The sequence below is a fragment of the Entelurus aequoreus genome, linkage group LG01 (assembly GCF_033978785.1).
Source record: "Entelurus aequoreus isolate RoL-2023_Sb linkage group LG01, RoL_Eaeq_v1.1, whole genome shotgun sequence".
Taxonomy (NCBI): Eukaryota; Metazoa; Chordata; class Actinopteri; order Syngnathiformes; family Syngnathidae; genus Entelurus; species Entelurus aequoreus.
In genome coordinates, this window is record NC_084731.1 from 68,427,677 (window position 1) to 68,451,566 (window position 23,890).

The window sequence follows — 23,890 nt, forward strand, 5'->3', positions numbered from 1 at the left end:
GGGAGCGTGAAAATATGTCTGTCCCCTAGGTGGTCTGTGAAATGTTCCTCTGTCTTATGTGAAGGAGTGCGTGGACAAAATGTCTGTCCCCAAAGGGGAGCGTGAAAAAAATTCATGTTTTCTATGTGGAAGAGTGCATACAAATGTCTCTTTCCCCTGTGGGCGGTTAATAACAAGTCTGTACCCTAGGGGGAGGGTGAAAAAATATCTGTGCCCTAGGGGTCCATTAAAAAATGTCTGTTCCCAAGAGGGAGTGTGGAAAATGCATGTTTTCTATGTGGAAGAGTGGATAGAAAATTGTCGGTCTCCTAGAGGGGACTTGAAAAATGTCTGTGTCCTATGTGGAAGACTGCATAGAAATGTCTCTGTCCCCTGTGGGCGGTTTATAAAATGTCTGACCCCTAGGGGAAGGGTGAAAAAATGTCTGTGCCCAAGGGGTCCATTAAAAAATGTCCGTCTCCTAGGGGGAGCATGAAAAATGCATGTATTATGCAAATGTGGAAGAGTGCATAGAAAATTGTCTGTCTCCTATGAGGGGCGTGAAAAATGCATGTCCCCTATGTGGAAGAGTGCGTAGAAAAATGTCATGCCCCTAAGTGGGGTGTGAAAAATGCATGTCTCCTATGTGAAAGATGCGTAGAAAAATGTCTCTGTCCCTAGGGGGAGCGTGAAAAATGCATGTACCCTATGTGAAAAATGTGTAAACACCCCGTGGGGGAAGTACAGAAAAAAATGAAGAACCACTGCTGCCACTTAACACATTCTACTGTGCTCCACCTTAATAATCTACTAGGCCTCATAATATTAATTATAGTATTATTAATAATAATAATAATAATGATGATAATAATAACAATTTTAATAATGATAATATTAATAATAATAATAATATAAAAAACTAACAATAATAGTAATATAAATAATAATATTGTAATAATAATAATAATAAAAAAGTAATAATAATATAATAATAATGATATTAATAAAAAAGTAATAATAATAATATGATAATAATAATGATCCATCCATCCATTTTCTACTGCTTGATAATTAAAAAGTAATAATAATAATATAGTAATCATGATCATATTAAAAAAGTAATAATATAATAATACTAATGATAATAATAAAAAATTAATAATAATAATATGATAACAATAATGATAATAATGAAAAAGTAATAATACAAATAATATAATGATAATAATACAAAAGTAATAATAATAATTAATGATAAAAATAAAAAAGTAATAATATAATAAGAATGATATTAAAAATGTAATAATATAATAATAATAATGTTAATAATAAAACAATAATAATGATAATAATAAAAAGTAGTAATAATATAATAATAATAATGATAATTATAATAAAGTAATAATAATAATACAGTAATAGCAATGATATTAATAAAAAAGTGATAATAATAATGAGATTAAAAAAGTAATAATAATAATCCTATTCTGCCCACCAGCCCAGCTGAACCCCATGTCACACACGCAGCACTGCGTGACCAGCATGGGTGCCCCCTCCTGGAATTCGACGGGCTTGGACGGCGAGGACAGCGAGGAGTCCCCCAACGGAGTGGAGGGCCCGACGGAGGGCGGCTTGAGCTTCCTGCTCAAACAGGAAGACACGGAGACGCAGGACGCCTACCTTCACCTGTACAGCCGGCTGGACGTGGCCGTGAGGGAGATGAAGCAATACGTGGCACAGATCAACGTGTGAGTCCTCACCATTCTAGTCTAGATCTTCTCGGCTAAACTCGGACACTGCTGGCTGTTCTCAAGCAGACGTTCTAGAAAAGGTAAACAAATGTGGGAAAATGTTGGGAGTTGTCAGGATTATGTCATCAGTTTGGCCAAATAAGTACATTCCTTAGGGCCCAAATATTTATGGCGCGGTGCAAGAATAGAGAGGAGAGAAAGTTCCTGCCAGAGACACTCAACGGGACAGTGGGACAACGAGGGGCTTGAAAATAGGTCTGTCACCCTGGGTCTACGGTGTGGGGGCATGTGGGTTGAGGGAAGGGTGGTAGAAAAATGTATGACCCTTGTGAAGACAATAATAAAAAATGACTGTGACGGGGGTGTAGAAAAATGTCTGTCCCCAGTGGAAGGTAAAAAATATGTCCCTTGTGGGGGGGCGTGAAAAGTTCTGTTACCTGCGGTGGGCGGGAAAAATGTGTCTCACCGAGTTGGTGGGTGGTGGCGGGGAGGGCGAGGGAGGGGGGAAATGTCCGACGCCTACGGGGATGTGAGAAAAATGGCGGTCACCCTAGGGGGGCGTGAAAAATGTCTGTGTCGTAGGTGGAAGAGTGTGTAGAAAAATGCCTGTAACCCTAGGGGGCGTGAAAAATGCCTGTCACCCTATGGGTGAGTGAAAAATGCCAGTCACCCTGGGCGGGCGTGAAAAATGCCCGCCCCCTTTGTGGAAGAGTGCATGGAAAAATGCCTGTCACCCTAGGGGGCGTGAAAAATGCCTGTCACCCTAGGGGGGCGTGAAAAATGCCTGTCACCCTGAGGGGGGGGGGGGGGCGTGAAAAGTGCCTGCCTGCTATGTGGAAGAATGCGTAGAAAAATGGCTGTCACCCTAGGGGGGGGCGTGAAAAATGCCTGTCACCCTAGAGAGGGCGTGAAAAAAGTCTGTGTCGTAGGTGGAAGAGTGCGTAGAAAAATGCCTGTCACCCTAGGGGGGCGTGAAAAATGCCTGCCCCCTATGTGGAAGAGTGTAGAAAAATGCCTGCCATCCTAGGGAGCGTGAAAGATGCCTGTCACCCTATGTAAAGGAGTGCGTCCAAAGAGGTCTGTCCCTTATGGGGGGCGTGAAAAAGTGTTCAGGGACAAACTGGTAAAAGAGACTCTCTTGCGTTTCAGCCTGCTGTCCTCCATCACAGAGCCCACTCAGCCCCAAGTGGAAGGAGGGGCGGAGCCACCCGTGTACGAGGCAGGTCAGCCGCCCTCGCTGGGCCCCTGCGAGGACCCCTGTGAGCAGGACAAGGTGGAGCCCGGGGGCATCAAGAGGGTGTGCTTCAAGGTGAACGAGGAGGACCAGGAGGACTCGGGTCATGACACCATGAGCTACAGGGACTCGTACAGGTGACGCCATCTTTTCACGAGTCCATCATTGTCACATCAGAGCTGACTTATTCAGGCGTGAATATTTATTTGAATATGTCGCTACTTTTACATTTAGATTTCACCAAAATATATAAATACTCAACTCACTTTTCACTTTTTGAATAACAAAATTACCTTAGTTCTCCCAAGAAATTATAATGAATCAAACCTGTTTTTTTAATATAAAAAAATATACAAATGTATAATTAACACTATATATGTGTATATATATATATATATATATATATATATATATATATATATATATATATATATATATATATATATATATATATATATATATATATATATATATATATATATATATATATGTATATATATGTATATATATATGTATATATACACATACATATATGTGTGTGTGTGCGTGTGGGATCGAAGGTCACGGGCTTAGCTGCTTACGTGCAGTGATTTCTCCAGAGATGATATTACGGACCGTAGATGGTGAAATCCCTAAATTCTTTGCAATAGCTGGTTGAGAAAGGTTTTTCTTAAACTGTTCAACAATTTGCTCACTCATTTGTTGAGAAGGGGTGACCCTCGCCCCATCCTTGTTTGTGAATGACTGAGCATTTCATGGAATCTACTTTTATACCCAATCATGGCACCCACCTGTTCCCAATTTGCCTGTTCACCTGTGGGATGTTCCAAATAAGTGTTTGATGAGCATTCCTCAACTTAATCAGTATTTATTGCCACCTTTCCCAACTTCTTTGTCACGTGTTGCTGGCATCAAATTCTAAAGTTAATGATTATTTGCAAAAAAAAAAAAAAAAGTTTATCAGTTTGAACATCAAATATGTTGTCTTTGTAGCATATCCAACTGAATATGGGTTGAAAAGGATTTGCAAATCATTGTATTCCGTTTATATTTACATCTAACACAATTTCCCAACTAATATGGAAACGGGGTTTGTATATTCTTATAAAATATATCAAGTTTTTTGCTGCAATATTACAAATTTGTTCGTGTTACTTTTCCAAAGCAAGACTTTTTGTTGCCATCTAACACCTTTGAGTCGTGTATTAACGTTTTTCTTGTAGAATGTTGACTTTTATTCTAATAATACATATTTTACAGTGAAATTTAACTTTAATTAGATTTTTTAAAATATTTTATAATATTGCATTTTTTTCTTGTAATATAAAACGTTTAGTCTTCTAATATTTTGCCTTTGTTCCTATAAATACATATATTTTTAAATTCATGTAATAAATATTTTAATCAGAAAAAAATAAAATTGTATACTTCTAAAATTGCAATTTTATTTTTGTAAAATAACTTTTTTCTTGTATTACCTTTAGTCTTGTACCATTTTGCCTATTTTCTTGTAGAATTAAGACATTTTGTTGTTGTTAATAACTTTCTTTCATGTTTTTTTTAAATATTACATATTTTCCAGTGAAACTAAAACTTTTTAATGAGATTTGTATTTCATTCTTGTGAAATTGCAACTTTTTTCTAGTAATACCACGCCTTTAATGTTGTAATATTTGGTCTTTATTCTTATAAAATTTTACAACATTGTTCTTGTTATACAGTTTTTTTAATCAGAAAAAATTACAATTTGTTTCTTGTAAAATTGCAACTTTTATTTTTGTAAAATAACTTTTTTCTTGTATTACCTTTAATCTTGTAATATTTTGCCTATTTTCTTGTAGAATTAAGACATTTGGTTAACAATTTGTTAATAATTTGTCTTTATTCTTGTAAAATGTTGACATTTTTTAAAATATTACAAATTTTACAGTGAAAGTAAAACTTATTTTAGTTTTCTTTAAATTCATGTGATATCACAATTTTATTTCTAGTAATATCACACCTTTAGTGTTGTAAAATTTGGTCTTTATTCTTATAAAAATTTTCAAAATTTTTCTTGTAATACATGTTTTTAATCAGAAAAAATACAATTTGTTTCTTGTAAAATTGCAACCTTATTTTTGTAAAATAACTTTTTTCCTGTCTTACCTTTAGTCTTGTAACATTTTCCCTATTTTCTTGTTGAATGAAGACATTTTGTCGCAATGTTACAACTTTTGCCATAAAATAAAAAATGTTATGACCATTTTCTATACAAATAACTTTCCAATTTTATTTTGTATTTTTTTCTCAACCTTTTTTCTTTAAAAAAATATTTTTGTATTTGAATATTGTAACACATTTTTCTTCTTAAATTTCAACTTTTTTCCGTGGTTAATACTGATACTGCTCCTTGACCTTGTGACCTAATACTGATACTGCTCCTTGACCTTGTGACTTTGGCATGTGACCAGAAGTGAAGCGCACCAGAGTTCACATACTTACAGGCGTGTCAAAAGCAGACTTATTGAAGAGAACACAAGCCAGTCTTTCAAAGTCATAATGCCCCCCCCCCCCCTAACTGCTTCCACGTGTTAGCGTTTTCATCAAACATGCAGGAGCTAAAAATGACTTCAAAATGTTTTTTGGGGGTCTGAATAGGTTGTGTGTGTCTGTGTGTGTGTGTGTGTGTGTGTGTGTGTGTGTGTGTGTGTGTGTGTGTGTGTGTGTGTGTGTGTGTGTGCGTGTGTTTGTGTCAGGCTCCACCCCCACCCGCGAGGACCTACTTATTGGAGGTTGCTGCACCATAATAGAGTTGAGGTTTTTTGGGGCGCGTCCTCCATCCCGCCCAAGCTAACATTAAGTTTTGATGTGCTTGACCACCTCGTCACCATAAGACGTGTGTGTCTGCTCGCGGAAGGCGGGGTACACCCTGGACAAGTCGCCACCTCATCATAAGGCCAACCCAGATAGACAGACAACATTCACACTCACATTCACACACTAGGATTTTTATTTTTACTTTCAACGCTTAAGTCTCTCGATCAACTCCAGATCTAAATTTGTATTTATTGTTTATCGAAATATTTTATAAATTTTGATTTATTCTTATTAGGTGTATTATTATTTTTTTTCATGTTCTATATTTTTTATATAATTATTATTATTTTTTTTTTTCTCCGTTTTTTTTAATATATTTTTTTTATCAAACAAACAAAATACATTTTTAAAAATAACCACTAACATTTTCAGGGATCCAAAAGCGTCCCATTCATAAAACTGTAAAAAATAAGTGTTTTAATTTTTTTTGTTACTTTCAACGCTTAAGTCTTTCGATCTGTTATTTATTTATTTATCGAAATATTTTGAGATTTTTTTATTATGTTTATTATTTTATTTTTTTCATGTTTTATGCCATTTTTCTCACAAAAACTTAGATTTTTTTTTTTTTTTTAATCAAACAGACACAATATGCAATATTTTACCCCCAAAATATTTCAAAGTGTAATATTTGATGTGAAGTAATTGGAACCTTAATTACCTCAATAACTCATAACATTTTATTCTTTATATATATATACACTACCGTTCAAAAGTTTGGGGTCACATTGAAATGTCCCTATTTTTGAAGGAAAAGCACTGTACTTTTCAATGAAGATAACTTTAAACTAATCTTAACTTTAAAGAAATACACTCTATACATTGCTAATGTGGTAAATGAGTATTCTAGCTGCAAATGTCTGGTTTTTGGTGCAATATCTACATAAGTGTATAGAGGCCCATTTCCAGCAACTATCACTCCAGTGTTCTAATGGTACAATGTGTTTGCTCATTGGCTCAGAAGGCTAATTGATGATTAGAAAACCCTTGTGCAATCATGTTCACACATCTGAAAACAGTTTAGCTCGTTACAGAAGCTACAAAACTGACCTTCCTTTGAGCAGATTGAGTTTCTGGAGCATCACATTTGTGGGGTCAATTAAACGCTCAAAATGGCCAGAAAAAGAGAACTTTCATCTGAAACTCGTTCTTAGAAATGAAGGCTATTCCACAAAATTGTTGGGTGACCCCAAACTTTTGAACGGTAGTATATATATATATATATATATATATATATATATATATATATATATATATATATATATATATATATATATATATATATATATATATATATATATATATATATATATATATATATATATATGTTTATGTATGTATACATTCATACATACAGTCGTGGTCAAAAGTTTACATACACTTGTGAAGGACATAATGTCATGGCTGTCTTGAGTTTCCAATCATTTCTACAACTCTTATTTTTTTGTGATAGAGTGATTGGAGCACATACTTGTTGGTCACAAAAAACATTCATGAAGTTTGGTTCTTTTATGAATTTATTATTGGTCTACTGAAAATGTGAGCAAATCTGCTGGGTCAAAAGTATACATACAGCAATGTTAATATTTGCTTACATGTCCCTTGGCAAGTTTCACTGCAATGTGTTCTATATGGCTCGTCCATATTAAACTGTCATTTTAATTAGGGGTGGGTTTAGCCGGACCCTATCCCAGCTTACGTCCCAACTGGTGAGAGGCGGGGTCACCCTATACAAATGTTTTTGTAATTTTAAATTTAAAAACTTTTTTTTTCCCAGTAAAAATATTTTTTGTAAAATATTAAAATGCTATTTTTAATATTATTTTTCTAAAATAACGTAATAATTCTAGTTTTTTAATATTTAGCCTTTATTCTTGTAAAAAAAAATATATTTCTTGTATTTTTACAACATTTTCTGTCAAATTAAAAAAAAAAAGTTTTTGTCAATAAATTTTTTTTTTCCTGTAATAAATTGCAATTTTTTTTTCTAAAATAGTTTGTCATCATGTAAATTTGTGCTTTTATTCTTGTCAAAAATATGACTTTTTCTTCTTTTTTACACAATTTCTTGTCAAATGTAAAATCTCGGGTGAGAGGCAGAGTCACCCTAAACTGGTCACCAAATGTTCTTGTAATTTTACACAATTTCTTGTCAAACTTTTTTTATAGAAAAGTAAAATAAAATTTTTAGAATATTTTAACGTTATCTTAATGTTATATATTTTTTAATAACATAATACTTTTTGTCTTGTAATATTTTGCTTTTATTCTTGTCAAATTGTGTTTTTTGTTGTAATTTTACACAATTTCTTGTCAAATTTAAAAACTTTTTTTTTTCAATAAAAAAATATTTTTTGGGAACAATATTTAAAATGTTATTTTTTATGTTATTTTTCTTAAATAATATGTAACATTTTGTAATATTTTGCTTTTATTCTTGTCAAATTGACTTTTTTGTTGTAATTTTACACAATTTCTCGTCAAATTTAAAAAAGGTTTTTCCCCCAAATTTTTTTTCTAGAATATTGAAATGTTATTTTTAATGTTTTTTTTCATATGTAATATTTTGTAATATTTTTTTATTGTAATTTTACACAATTTCTTGTAACATTTAAAAACGTTTTTAGAAGTAATAAATGTATAAGTTTTTTGTTAAATAGTGAAGTGTTTTTTTTTCTTTAAATAACATTAAATATTTTGAGTCTTATAGTATTTTTGCCTTTGTTCTTGTTAAATTAGGACTTTTATGTTGTAATCTTACAACACTCAGATTAAAAAAAACGTTTTTGTTGGTAGAAAATATAAATTTTTGTACTACATTGGAATTGTATTTTGTCACAAATAATTTGTTGCCATGTAATATTTTCAGTCTTGTAATATTTTGCATTTATTCTTGTTAAATTATGACTTTTTTGGTTGCAATTTTACACAATTTCTTGTCAAATGTAAAAACTTTTTTATAAATAAAAAAATTATAAGTTTTTCATTGAATTTTTTATGTTATTTTTTTTTAAATAACGTAATATTTTTAGTCTTGTAATATTTTGCATTTATTCTTGTCAAATTGTTTTTTTAGTGTAACACAAAAAAAACGTTTTGTCGGTAGAAGTATTTTTGTAATATATTAAGCAGAGGGGTTAGTTCGTCTGCCTCACAATACGAAGGTCCTGGGTAGTCCTGGGTTCAATCCCGGGCTCGGGATCTTTCTGTGTGGAGTTTGCATGTTCTCCCCGTGACTGCGTGGGTTCCCTCCGGGTACTCCGGCTTCCTCCCACTTCCAAAGACATGCACCTGGGGATAGGTTGATTGGCAACACTAAATTGGCCCTAGTGTGTGAATGTGAGTGTGAATGTTGTCTATCTGTGTCGGCCTTCCGCCCGATTGTAGCTGAGATAGGCTCCAGCGCCCCTCGCGACCCCGAAGGGAACAAGCGGTAGTAAATGGATGGATTATACTTTCCCAAAATCCCTTGTTGGCATGTAAAAAAAATGTTTTTTTAATCTTGTCAAATCATGACTCTTTGTTGTAATTTGTTGTAAAAAACAAAAAACACATTTTTGTTAATAGAATTTTTTTAAATTATTTTATTTCTTAACATATTTTGCCTTTATTTTGTAATTTTTTTGTGTAATGTAGGCATGTCCTCAAATCCATACCTGTCCCCGCTGCCATTTCCCCCTGTATTTTTGCCCCTCTTTACAGTGGCGCACTCCCTTTTCCCTAAATTCCTATATTAGAACCTGCATGAACAAAATCCTGCCCTACACGACTACTTTCTGTCCACTCGGCATAACACTTCCTGTTGCCCCTAAAAAGCCTGGTCTTCAAAATAAAAGCATGCCAGTAAAATAACAGTGTTGATGGAGTCTTCCACCAATAAAAAATAGATGCTACACCCTTTAAAATAAAATATTTTAGAAGTTTTGTTGTAATCTAAGCCGGTAGAAACGACTAAAATAAAAAAATAAATGTGGTGTTCAACCCAGAAGATGGTGTTTTGCTTTGAAATATTGGACTTGCTCTCCAATCTTGTCGTTGTTACTAAATGTCGTAAAACCCAACCTACTTCCTGGTCCTGCCTGCAGAGCTAAGCCTTCTGGGTAATGTCATATACAAACATTTACTTCCTAGTTTATTTGTAGTCAACATTTATTCATCCAGGATAAGACGATTAAGAACATATTTTCATTTGCGATGCCGACCTAGCAAAGAGGCAGCAGCTAATGTTAGAGATGTTGAAGTGTGATGATAATTCTTAAAGTTAGCACTATCAACAGTTGGCAAACGTGCTCTGCTTCTAATGCTATCTGTAGTCATATGTGAACTTTGAACTATTATGTTGCATTTGAACTGTGTTTTCTGTTTTTTTTTACCCGTCAGTGAATGCAACAGCAACCGGGATTCCGTGCTGTCCTACACAAGCGTGCGGAGTAACAGCTCCTACCTGGGGAGTGACGAGATGGGCTCAGGTAGCCAAGTCATTTTACTCTTTGCACTCACACACTACCAGCCCTTTTTTCAAAATAAAATACTGGGCTCGTTACCACATTTTACTTTGTGTGCCATGGACCACCACAGAAAGCTTGTCTGCCATTTTCTACGCAAGAAATACGAAATCAAAGATGAGCTCAAGCAGCTAATTTTTTAAAGGCATGTTTTAAATTAACTATTACAAACTAAAAAAGGGGAAGAAAAGAGCAAACAGGTGAAAATTTAAGGATAAAAAGTTGCAATGTCGACTCTAATAACACAAAACTGTCTTTGCTCAAAAAATAATAATGAATCAAAATCAATGTTGTTATGAATGATTGACTTATATTAAGGCTCCATTTACTTCACATCAATTGTTACACTTTGATACAATTTTGGGGGTAAAATATTTCATAATTTTTGTGTTTGCCATAAAAAGTTTTTGTGACAAAAAGGGAATTAAAAATATAAAAATAAAAATGAATTAGTATTAAAATAATTTGATAAAAAAATTTATAATAAATAAAAACTTAGATCTGAAGTTGATCAAGAGACTTAAGCGTTGAAAGTAAAAATACAAAACAAAACAAATATATTTTTAACACTTTTATGAGTGGGATCATTTTGGATCCCTAAAATATTTAGTAGTTATTTTTAAACTGTCATTTTTTTTAAAGAATAAAATGTTATGAGTTATTGAGGTAGTTAAGTTCCAATTACTTCACATCAAATATTACACTTTGAAATATTTTGGGAGTAAAATATTGCATATTTTGTCTGTTTGATAAAAAAAAAATCTAATTTTTTGTGAAAAAAAGGGCATAAAACATGAAAAAATAAAATAACAAACATAATAACGCGCCGTTATTATTTTGATGAATAAATAAATAAGTTGGAGTTGATCGAGAGACTTAAGCGTTGAAAGTAACAAAAACAATTTAAATACTTATTTTTAACAGTTTTATGCGTGGGGCGCTTTTGGATCCCTGAAAATGTTAGTGGTTATTTTTTTAAATGTATTTTGTTTGTTTGATTAAAACAAAACAAAAACAAAAACGGAGAAAAAAAGAAAAAAATTATTATATAAAAAATATAGAACATGAAAAAACAAAATAATACACCTCCATCCATCCATCCATCCATTTTCTAGGCTCCAGCACCCCCCGCGACCCCTAAGGGGATAAGAAGAATAATACACCTAATAAGAATAAATCAAAATGTATAAAATGTTTCGATAAATAGATAAATAATAAATACAAATTTAGATCTGGAATTGATCGAGAGACTTAAGCGTTGAAAGTAAAAAAAATATTTAAAAAACTAGTGTGTGAATGTGAGTGTGAATGTTGTCTGTCTATCTGTGTTGGCCCTGTGCTGAGGTGGCGACTTGTCCAGGGTGTGCCCCGCCTTCCGCCCGATTGTAGCTGAGATAGGCTCCAGCGCCCCCCGTGACCCCGAAGGGAATAAGTGGTAGAAAATGGATGGATGGATGGATTTAAAAAAACAAAAAATAATAAAATATTTAGATAAATAAATAAATAAGTTGGAGTTGATCGTGAGACTTAAAAGCGTTAAAAGTAAAAAAAGAAATAAAATAAATGTAAAATAAATTTAAAAAACAACAACTTAGTTTTAGCACTTTAATGAGTGGGACCCTTTTGGATCCCCAATAATTGTAGTGGTTATTTTTAAAATTTCATTATTTAAAAAATACAATGTTGTTATGAATTATTGACGTATTTAAGGTTCCAAATACTTCACATCAAATATTACACTTTGAAAATCTTTTTTAGAGGGTAAATATTGCATATTTTGTGTTTTTGCCATTTAAAACAATTCAAAGTTTTTGTGACAAAAAGAGCCTTAAAAAATAAATAATAAAATAATAAATGTAACAAATAAATATTTAAATAATTAAGTAATAAGTAAAAACGTATAATCGACAAATAGATCTGAAGTCAATCCAGACACTTAAGTGTTTAAAGTAAAAAAAAAAAAAACAGAAAAGAAAAGAAAAGAAAAAATTGTTTTACTTATTTCTTTTTATTTAAGTGTGGCCCTTTTGGATTTTTTTAAACCGTCATAGCTAAAAAAAAAATAATGAATTAAAATCAATGTCATAAATTATTGACTTCTTTAAGGCTCCAATTACTTCACGTCAAATATTTAAAAAACATTTTTTTTATCTTTTATGCTGTTTTTGTTTAAGAAAACCGTGTTTTTATTGCAAAAATGGTTAATAATATCCCTAAAAAATATTTCAAAGTGTAATATTTAATGTGAAGTAATTGGAGCCTTAAATATGTCAATAATTCATGACAACATTGATTTTGATTCATTCTTTTTTTTTTTTTGGTCAGTTTTTAATAATAAAAAAAAATCCGGCTAAAATTACAAGGAATCTAAAAGGGCCTCATTCATAAAAGTGTTAAAAATAAGTCATATATGTATTTTTTTTACTTTTAACTCCTACATCTCTAGATCAACTTAAAATCTTGTTGTCGATTATTACTTGTTCTTTTTTTTTTGTTTGTTTGGTTTTTTGTCATAAAAGCAATTTGTGTTATTAAAGTAAACATTGCAACTTATTCTTGTAACATTTCACATTTGCTTTTTTCCCCCACTTTTTATTGACTTTATTTGTAAGGATAGTATTTTCAGAATGTGCAACGGGCCCCTTAAAACATTTTAAAAAAAAAGTTTTTTAAAAAGTAAAGGTAAAGGTAAATAGTTTTTTAAGTTTTCCAAAAAAGTAAAAAAAAATAATAATAATAAAAAAAACTACAAGAAAGTTTTTAAAAAAGTAAAAAACTAATAAAAATAAAAGTTTAAAGAAAAGTATGGTTTAACATTTGGGGGCCCTTTTTGACCCCTGAAAATTTTAGTGAGATTTTTTTTTTTTAATTGTCTTTGCTCAAAATTGTTTTTATAAAAAAATAAAAATAATAATAATGTATATATATATATATATATATATATATATATATATATATATATATATATATATATATATATATATATATATATATATATATATATATATATATATATATAAAATTTAAATAATTTTGTTGTAATGAAATATTGACCTACAGTAGAAAGGGGATTCATATTTGTTTGTGGTTTACCTGACACATCCACTTTAGCCGCCAGACGGCAGTAGAGTGTTTAATATCCTAAAATGTGTTTTGTGGCAATTCCAACTTTGACCACGGCGTCAGTTGCTAAGCAGAATGACGCTTTCCATCCCCCCTCTTCCTCTCACACGAGATCCACCCAGCAATGGGTTCCATAAGAATCCCTTCCCTACTCTATTTACTTCACATCAAATATTCCACTTAGAAAGTTTAGTTGGGGGAAATGTTTTATATTTTGTGTGTTTGCCATAAAAACAGGGCAAAAAGCATAAAAAAGAACGTTTTATATGGACAGATAAATGTGAAGTTGATCCAGAGATTTAAGCGTTGAAAATAAAAATTAATTAATTTTTAAAAATGATGACTAAGATCATTCTGGGTCAAACTTGAGGGGAGCTCTAAAGATTAAAAAAAAAAAAAGGAAATATTGTATTGGTTTTGAAAAAGAAAAATATCAAAATGGCCGCCGCATGTTTTGTTTTTAGTGTGAAAAAGTTTGTGGAGGAGATATAACAATTGATGTTCCTGTTGCTAGGAGACGAGTTGCCGTGCGACATGAGGATCCCCTCAGACAAGCAAGACAAGTTACACGGTTGTCTAGAGCATCTGTTCAACCAGGTAGGGTGTGTGTGTGTGTGTGTGTGTGTGTGTGTGTGTGTGTGTGTGTGTGTGTGTGTGTGTGTGTGTGTGTGTGTGTGTGTGTGTGTGTGTGTGTGTGTGTGTGTGTGTGTGTGTGTGTGTGTGTGTGTGTGTTTGGCAGTGTTGTCATGATTTTGTGAGTGTGTTAAAAAAATAAAATAATAATAAAATATTTCAATAAATAAATAAGTTGGAGTTCATCGAGAGACTTAAGCGTTGAAAGTAAAAAAAAAAAATTCAAATACTTATTTTTAACAGTTTTATGAATGGGACGCTTTTGGATCCCTGAAAATTTTAGTGGTTATTTTTAAATATATATTTTGTGTGTTTGATTAAAAAAAAAAAAAGGGCATAGAACATGAAAAAACTAAATAATAACCCAATAAGAATAATTCTAAATTAATCAAATGTGTCGATAAATAGATAAATAATCAATAAAAACTTAGATCTGGAGTTGATCAAGAGACTTAATTAATTGCTTTACAAGATGGCGCCCCCGTGGCTGACGTCTTTTGCGTCGTCCTCCCGACAACAACTACGTTTTTTATTTCTCAGTCCTAATTTGCATCCTAAATGCAAAGTTATTGCACGCAACAGTGAGATATAACAGAGATGCACTTCTGGACATCGGAAAAGCTCACCATGAGCTCACTTATAGTCTGACGGACTTCAACTTTTTGCTACGACGAGACCCCGCTAACCACAGCCAGACCAAAACAACAATAAGGCAGCGAGGCAATAGAGCGGGGCTACATGCTAGACTAAAGGCTAGAGCTACACGACCACCACTACCTAGCCTGCTGCTAGCTAACGTGTGCTCGCTCGACAACAAGCTGGATGAGCTGAGAACTAGGATTACATCCCAGCATGAACTGAGAGAATGCTGTGCTCTTATTTTCACGGAAACATGGCTTTCGCACAGCATCCCAGACTCTACCATCCAGCTAGCAACGCACTCAGTCTACCGTGGAGACCGGACTATGGCTTCACGAAAGGCGAGAGGCGGCGGCGTCTGTGTTTACGTGAATAACATCTGGTGCTCGGACGTACAGGTGGTTGAAAGACACTGCTCGGACAACATTGAGTTTTTGATGGTGAAATGCAGACCCTTTTACCTGCCAAGGGAGTTCAGTGCAGTGTTTATACTTTCTGTTTACATCCCGCCACGGGCAGACTCCACAACAGCGCTGGGGCTGCTGCATGACGTCATCAGTAAACAAGAGACCGCACACCCCGATGCTGCCTTCACGGTAGCTGGGGATTTTAACCACCGCAACCTAAAGAGTCTCCTCCCGAAATACCATCAGTATGTGAACTTTCCTATGAGGGAGAAAAACACTCTGGACCAGGTGTACTGAAATGTGAGGGGAGCCTACAAGGCTGTACCCAGACCACACTTTGGACTATCTGATCACATCTCAGCTTTTCTATATCCAGCGTACAGACAGCGCCTCAAGCAAGCCCCCCCAGTGAGTAAAACTGTTAGTGTGGAATGAAGACACTGAACTAGTGCTTCAGGACTGCTTTGGGAGTACAGACTGGGACATGTTCAAAACTGCTGCTCAGAGGGATGACGGTACAGTGGACATAGAGGAATATGCTTCTAGTGTAACTGGCTACATCAGCATATGTGTGGAAAACATTGTGCCCACAAAACAATACAAGATATACCCAAACCAAAAACCCTGGATTAACTGTAATGTTCGGTCCAAGCTACATGCGCGCTCCACTGCATTTGTCTCAGGCAACGCTGAGGACTACAAGAAGGCCAGATATGACCTGCGTAAATCCATCAGCGAGGCCAAGGGACAATACAGACTAAAGCTGGAGGGATTCTACACCACCACAGATTCCCGGCGCATGTGGCAAGGCCTGCAACACATCACAGACTACAAGCAGGGGAGCAGGGGGGTCACAAAAAGCCAACCCTCACTGCCAGATAAGCTGAATAAGTTCTATGCCCGCTTCGAGGTCCTCAACACCAACCAACAGAGAGGGGTTCTGACCACGGAGCGCACGCAGGACCCACCACTCACTGTGACAACAGCAGAGGTACGTACAGTTCTGAGGAGAACAATCCCATGGAAGGCAGTCGGCCCAGACAACATCCCTGGCCGGGCCCACGGGGTCAATTCATCAGAGCTTGCTGACGTACTTGCTGACATATACAACTTGTCACTAGCACAAGCTGTTGTGCCCAACTGCTTCAAGACCACCACCATCGTGCCCCTGCCAAATAAAAACACTGTGACCTGTTTGAATGACTATCGCCCCGTTGCACTCACCCCAATAGTGATGAAGTGCTTCAAGAGGATAGTCATGTCACACATCAAGAAGACCATCCCAGACACACTGGACCCTCTACAGTTTGCCTACAGGCAGAACCGGTCCACTGAGAATGCAGTCAACACCGTCATCCACACCACCCTCACCCACTTGGAGGGCAAGGACACCTATGTCAGGCTATTATTCATCGACTACAGCTCTGCTTTTAACACGGTCATCCCACAAAAACTCACTGCTAAACTCCTCCCTGTTGGTCTGACACCGGCTCTCTGTGACTGGTTGGTGAACTTTCTCACAAACCGACCCCAGTCAGTCAGAATCGGCAACCAGACATCAGGCACAAAGGTTCTTAGCACAGGGACCCCCCTAAGGCTGCATGCTGAGCCCCCTGTTGTACACCCTCTTCACACACAACTGTGTGGCCTCCCAGAACAACACCAGTATCATCAAGTTTGCAGATGATACTACGGTCGTCGGACTGATCACCGGGGGAGCTGAGGCAGCGTACAGAAGGGAGGTAGCGGAACGGGTGGCCTGGTGTCAGGATAATAATCTCTCCTTGAACACAGACAAGACCAAGGAGATGATTATTGACCCACGGAGAAGGAGTGCACAGTACACACCTCTGTACATAGGGGGGACAGAGGTGGACAGGGTGAAAACCTTTAAATTCCTCGGGACCCACATCAGTGAGGACCTCACCTTGGCTCACAACACCCAACAAACGAAGAAAGCCCAGCAGCGACTGTACTTCCTAAGAAGGCTGAGAAAATTTGGCATGCCACCCAAAATTCTCAGCAACTTCTATAGAAGTACGGTTGAGAGTGTCCTTACCAGCTCAATCACGGTCTGGTATGGAAACTGCGCTGCTAAGGACAGGAAGGCACTCCAGCGAGTGATTAAAACTGCTCAGTACATATCAGGAGCAGCCTTCCCCTCACTACAGGACATGTACTCTACCACGGCCACCAGGAGAGCACACAACATCATAAAGGACAGTACACACCCCCAGCACAGTCTCTTCAGGCTCCTACCATCAGGCAGACGATACAGGAGCCTGAAAGCCAGGACTACGAGACTGACAAACAGTTTCTACCCACAGGCCATCAGGCTTGTGAATGCTAACTTGTGAATGCTAGCTCCCCCAGCTACCCCCACCCCCCTTTTTACTTGTATCTTTTGAACAAAAGACAGCTAACATGACCACCCCCGAACTGTGAACCATCACTGTAGACACTTTTCACCTTTGATCACTAAAGACACTTTTAACTTCTGCTGTGACCCAATGTCACCTCCATATTTATACTGTTGACTGTCAATCAGAATGTGCAATAATAGATAGATAGATAGATAGATAGATAGATAGATAGATAGATAGATAGATAGATAGATAGATAGATATAGATAGATAGATAGATAGATAGATAGATAGATAGATAGATAGATAGATAGATAGATAGATAGATAGATAGATAGATAGATAGATAGATAGATAGATAGTACTTTATTGATTCCTTCAGGAGAGTTCCCTCAGGAAAATTTAAATGTAATGTTACTTACTGTGCCTTGTATATAACATTTATTTTATTTTATTTTATTTTAGCTAAGTACCGTGTGACTTGTTGAAGGGTGGACTAGCAAAGTAAGATTTTCATTGTACGGCAAACTGTCTGTTTAACTGTGCATATGACAATAAACAATCTTGAATCTTGAATCTTAAGCGTTGAAAGTAAAAAAAATTCAAAATACTTATTTTTAAAACTTTTATAAGTGGGACCCTTTTGGATATCCCAATAATTGTTGTGGTTATTTTTAAACTGTCATTGTTTAAAAAATAAAATGTCATGAATTATTGAAATATTTAAGGTTCCAATTACTTCACATCAAATATTACACTTTGAAATATTTTTTTGGGGTAAAATATTGCATTATTTGTGTGTTTGATAAAATAAAAAAAATAAAAAAAGTTTTTGCGGGGGAAAAAGGGCACAAAACATGAAAAAATAAAATAACAAACATATTAAAAAAATAATAAAATATTTCCATAAATAAAGAAGTTGGAGTTGATCAAGAGACTTAAAAGCGTTAAAAGTAATAAAAAAAAAGAGTGGAACCCTTTTTGGATCCCCAATATTGTAGTGGTTATTTTTAAAATGTTATTATTTAAAAAAAAAAAAAAAAGTTGTTATGAATTATTGACGTATCTAAGGTTCCAAATACGTGTGTGACAAGCAGTGTTGTAATGAATGTGAATGTGTGTGTGCGTATGCGTGTGTGTGTGACAATCAGTGTTGTCATGATTGTGTGTGTGTGTGTGTGTGTGTGTGTGTGTGTGTGTGTGTGTGTGTGTGTGCGTGTGTGTGTGTGTGTGTGTGTGCGTGCGTGCGTGCGTGCGTGCGTGTGTGTGTGTGTGTGTGTGACAAGCAGTGTTGTAATGAATGTGTGTGCGTGTGTGTGACATGCAGTGTTGTCATGATTGTGTGTGTGTGTGCAGGTGGACGCCATCAACACTCTGCTCAAAGGCAGCGTCATGACCAAGGCCTGCGAGCAGACCAAGCACTTTCACGCTGACCACAGCCAACCAGGTGTGTGTGTGTGTGTGTGTGTGTGTGTGTGTGTGTGTGTGTGTGTGTGTGTGTGTGTGTGTGTGTGTGTGTGTGTGTGTGTGTGTGTGTGTGCGTGTGTGCGTGTGGGTGTGTGTGTGTGTGTGTGTCAGCCACAAAGTCATGGCTGGTGTTGTGTGGGCAGAGTTTGGACAAATGGAGGACTGGACAGTTGGCTGTCGTTACATTATACACAAGAACATCCAGGAGGACCCTTGGAACCTTCCCAGTGCCATCAAGACTCTGGTGGAGAGCCTGCAGACTTTTGTGGATGGTTTGTTCAACACACGCACACACACACACACACACACACACACGTCTAATTAACACGTCCATAAAATTCACTCACACAATTAATCCCTGATGTCAGCTTCCCAAAAACATATTTATTATAATTATTATTTATATTATAATTATTATAATTATGATAAAGGAGTTTTTATTGTTTTTATTATTATTTTATTTTATAATTGTTTGTATTATTATTGGTATAATTATTATTATGACTGCTATTGATATTAATACTATTATTATTATAATAAATACAAAAATACTATTATTATTATTACTGCATGATTATTGCTATTATTATCACTATTGTTTGTTAGTTATTGTTCTTTATTATTATTATTATTATTATTAATAGGCAGAAAAATTGATTTTCACACATTTCCTTTTTATCTTGATTTTTAAATTTGTTAAAAAAAACTCACAATATAGGCCCAAAGGAGGAAAATTGGCAGCTTTCCAAAAATTACTGTCTTTATTATTATTATTATTATTATTATTATTATTATTATTAGGCAGAAACATTGATTTTCACACAGTTCCTTTTTTTCTTCATTTTTAAATTTGTTACAAAAACTCACACTGTAGGAAAAATGGCAGCTTCTCCAAATTTCTGTCTTTTTTATTATTATTAATATTGCTTAATTATTATTATTAATATCAAGCAGCAACATAGGTTTTCACACGTTTCATTTTTTCCTGCATTTTTTTAGTTTGTTACAAAAACTCACACTATAAAGACGGAAAATTGCAGCTTCCCAAAAATTGCTGCCTTTATTATTATTATTATTATTATTATTATATATTGTAATTATTTGGCAGCAAAATAGATTTGTATGCATTGTTATTTTTCCTACATTTTTTTATTTGTAACAAAACATCATTCAAGGTCCTCTGGTTGAAAAATGTTAGCTTCCCAAAAACTGCTGTTAATATTATTGTATAATGATTAATAATATTATTATTATAATTTGTACGCAGGGGCAGCATGGTGGCACAGGGGTTAGTGCATCTGCCTCACAATATGAAGGTCCTGAGTAGTCCTGAGTTAAATCCCGGGGTCGGGATCTTTCTGTGTGGAGTTTGCATGTTCTCCCCGTGACTGCGTGTGACCGGCTTCCTCCCACCTCCAAAGACATGCACCTGGGGATAGGTTGATTGGCAACACTAAATTGGCCCTAGTGTGTGAATGTTGTCTGTCTATCTGTGTTGGCCCTGTAATGAGGTGGCGACTTGTCCAGGGTGTACACCGCCTTCCGCCCTAATGCAGCTGGGATAGGCTCCAGCACCCCCAGCGACCCCAAAAGGGACAAGCGGTAGAAAATGGATGGATGGATGTTTTTATTTTCAACTAGTCAGTCATATAAAACTACTTCAGCCTGAAATGTAAATACTAATAATATACATTAGGATTGTAAACATCAAATACTAATAATATACATTAAGATTGTAAACATCAAATACTAATAATATACATTTAATGTAAACATTAAATACTAATAATATACATTATGATTGTAAACATCAAATACTAATAATATACATTAAATGTAAACATCAAATACTAATAATATACATGAGGATTGTAAACATCTAATAATAATAATATACATTAAATGTAAACATTAAATACTAATAATATACACTAGGATTGTAAACATCAAATACTAATAATATACATTAAATGTAAACATCAAATACTAATAATATACATGAGGATTGTAAACATCAAATACTAATAATATACATTAAATGTAAACATTAAATACTAATAATAGGTTGATTGGCAACACTAAATGGTCCCTAGTGTGTGAATGTGAGTGTGAATGTTGTCTGTCTATCTGTGTTGGCCCTGTGATGAGGTGGCGACTTGTCCAGGGTGTACCCCGCCTACTGCCTGAATGCAGCTGAGATACTGTATGTTTCAGCACCCCCCGCGACCCCGAAAGGGACAAGCGGTACAAAATAGATAGATGGATGGAATATACATTAGGATTGTAAACATCAAATACTAATAATATACATTAAATGTAAACATCAAATACTAATAATATACATTAGGATTGTAAACATGAAATACTAATATTATACTGTACACTAAATGTAAACGTAAAATACTAATAATCTACATTAGGATTGTAAACATCAAATACTAATAATGTACATTAGGATTGTAAACATCAAATACTAGTAATATACATTAAATGTAAACATCAAATACTAATAACATACATTAGGATTGTAAACATCAAATACTAATAATATACATTAAATGTAAACATCAAATACTAATAACATACATTAGGATTGTAAACATCAAATACTAATAATATACATTTAAATGTAAACATCAAATACTAACAATATACATTAGGATTGTATATATCAAATACTTATTATATACATTAAATGTAAATATCAAATGCTACCGTATTTTTCGGACTATAAGTCGCAGTTTTTTTCATAGTTTGGCCGGGGGTGCGATTTATACTCAGGAGCGACTTATGTGTGAAATTATTAACACATTACCGTAAAATATCAAATAATATTATTTAGCTCATTCACGTAAGAGACTAGACGTATAAGATTTCATGGGATTTAGCGATTAGGAGTGACAGATTGTTTGGTAAACGTATAGCATGTTCTATATGTTATAGTGATTTGAATGACTCTTACCATAATATGTTACGTTAACATACCAGGCACGTTTTCAGTTGGTTATTTATGCGTCGTATAACGTACACTTATTCAGCCTGTTGTTCACTATTCTTTATTTATTTTAAATTGCCTTTCAAATGTCTATTCTTGGTGTTGGGTTTTATCAAATAAATTTCCCCCTAAAATGCGACTTATACTCCAGTGCGACTTATATATGTTTTTTTCCTTCTTTATTATGCATTTTCGGCCGGTGCGACTTATACTCCGGAGTGACTTATACTCCGAAAAATACGGTAATAATATACATTAGGATTGTATACATAAAATACTAATAATATACATTAAATGTAAACATCAATCAATCAATCAATGTTTATTTATATAGCCCTAAATCACAAGTGTCTCAAAGGGCTGTCAAATACTAATAACATACATTAGGATTGTAAACATCAAATACTAATAATATACATTAAATGTAAACATCAAATACTAATAATATACATGAGGATTGTAAACATCAAATAATAATAATATACATTAAATGTAAACATTAAATACTAATAATATACATTAGGAAACCCTTTTATAGCACAACACATACACATCACAATGAATACACGACTAATACATAACAAATACACAACTAATACATAACAACAAATACACAACACAACAAATACATAACACAACACAACAAATACACAACACAACAAGAAAGAGAAAGAAAAAAAAATCGGTCTAAGCCTGGGCTCGTGGAAAGGGGGTCCAGACTGAGGCCAAGGGAAAAAAACAACTCATAGCCATCGCACACATCCCTCTTACATGTGTGTAAGAGGGAAACATCAAAGAACACGGCGTGGCGAAGTTGGTAGAGTGGCTGTGCCAGCAATCGGAGTGTTGCTGGTTACTGGGGTTCAATCCCGACCGTCTACCATCCTAGTCACGTCCGTTGTGTCCTTGGGCAAGACACTTCACCCTTGCTCCTGATGGCTGCTGGTTAGCGCCTTGCATGGCAGCTCCCGCCATCAGTGTGTGAATGTGTGTGTGAATGGGTGAATGTGGAAATAGTGTCAAAGCGCTTTGAGTACTTTGAAGGTAGAAAAGCGCTATACAAGTATAACCCATTTATCATTTATTTATTAACACAAAGGACATTAAATACATTTAAAAGAGCAGAGCTGATGTAACCAGCCACTTCTACATACAGCTATGAATAAAAAGTAAAAGAAACATATACACTGTGGTGGCCTCTGCGGTGTTCCACGCCATCGTCTGCTGGGGTGGGGGGAGTATGGCCAGAGACAGGAGCAGACCCAACAAAGCAACCAAGAGAGCCGATTCCACTCTCGGCCGCCCACTAACTCGGCCAGTGTCCAGTCGGCTGCACAAGCCAGAACGACATCCTCGGTTCAGATCCCACATCAGGGCAAGGAAAAACTCAACCCAGTGGGATGCGTCTAAGGCAGACCTGGGCATTGTGCGGCCCGCGGGCCGCATCCGGCCCTTTGTACGTCCCTGTCCGGCCCGCGTGAGGCCAATTATAAATTACAAAATACATTTTAAAAAGCATCTATTTCGAGTGTGCAATACAACGGTGCTGCTTTTGTTTTGAAAAGCGTTATCTGTATTACTTCCGTGTGGACGTATGCTCGTGTGCACAGCGGCAATCTCAAATTACAAAATAAATTTTAAAAAACATCTTTGTCGTGCGTGCAATACAACTGTGCTGCTTTTATTTTGAAAAGTGTTATATGTGCGTATGTCCTGTGAGGGAAGGCGCACAGCGACAAGTGATGCCCGGTTATCCCCGAGACGCTAAAAAGAGAAAAGTTGATGACGAATGGCGTGTTTTCAACAAGACATGGACTGCCAAGTAAAGATAAAGCTGTGTGCTTATTTGTGGTACACACGTTGCTGTGTTTAAAGAATATAGTGTAACGACCTGCTGAAGTAGATGTTGTCTTCTTGAGTTGCGTAAATGAGGAG

General features: G+C 35.1%; 1 protein-coding gene across 2 annotated transcripts in view; it reads left to right on the forward strand.

The window, feature by feature from the left end:
* prex1 (phosphatidylinositol-3,4,5-trisphosphate-dependent Rac exchange factor 1) overlaps positions 1-23,890 on the forward strand; it is a 252,337-nt gene that overhangs the window by 203,943 nt on the left and 24,504 nt on the right. For both annotated transcript variants that reach the window (XM_062057106.1, XM_062057114.1), the window contains exons 25-30: positions 1,478-1,727; positions 2,880-3,101; positions 10,204-10,292; positions 13,966-14,048; positions 18,850-18,940; positions 19,104-19,232. In XM_062057106.1, coding sequence (XP_061913090.1) covers positions 1,478-1,727; positions 2,880-3,101; positions 10,204-10,292; positions 13,966-14,048; positions 18,850-18,940; positions 19,104-19,232 — 864 coding nt within the window. The remainder of the gene's footprint in view (positions 1-1,477; positions 1,728-2,879; positions 3,102-10,203; positions 10,293-13,965; positions 14,049-18,849; positions 18,941-19,103; positions 19,233-23,890) is intronic.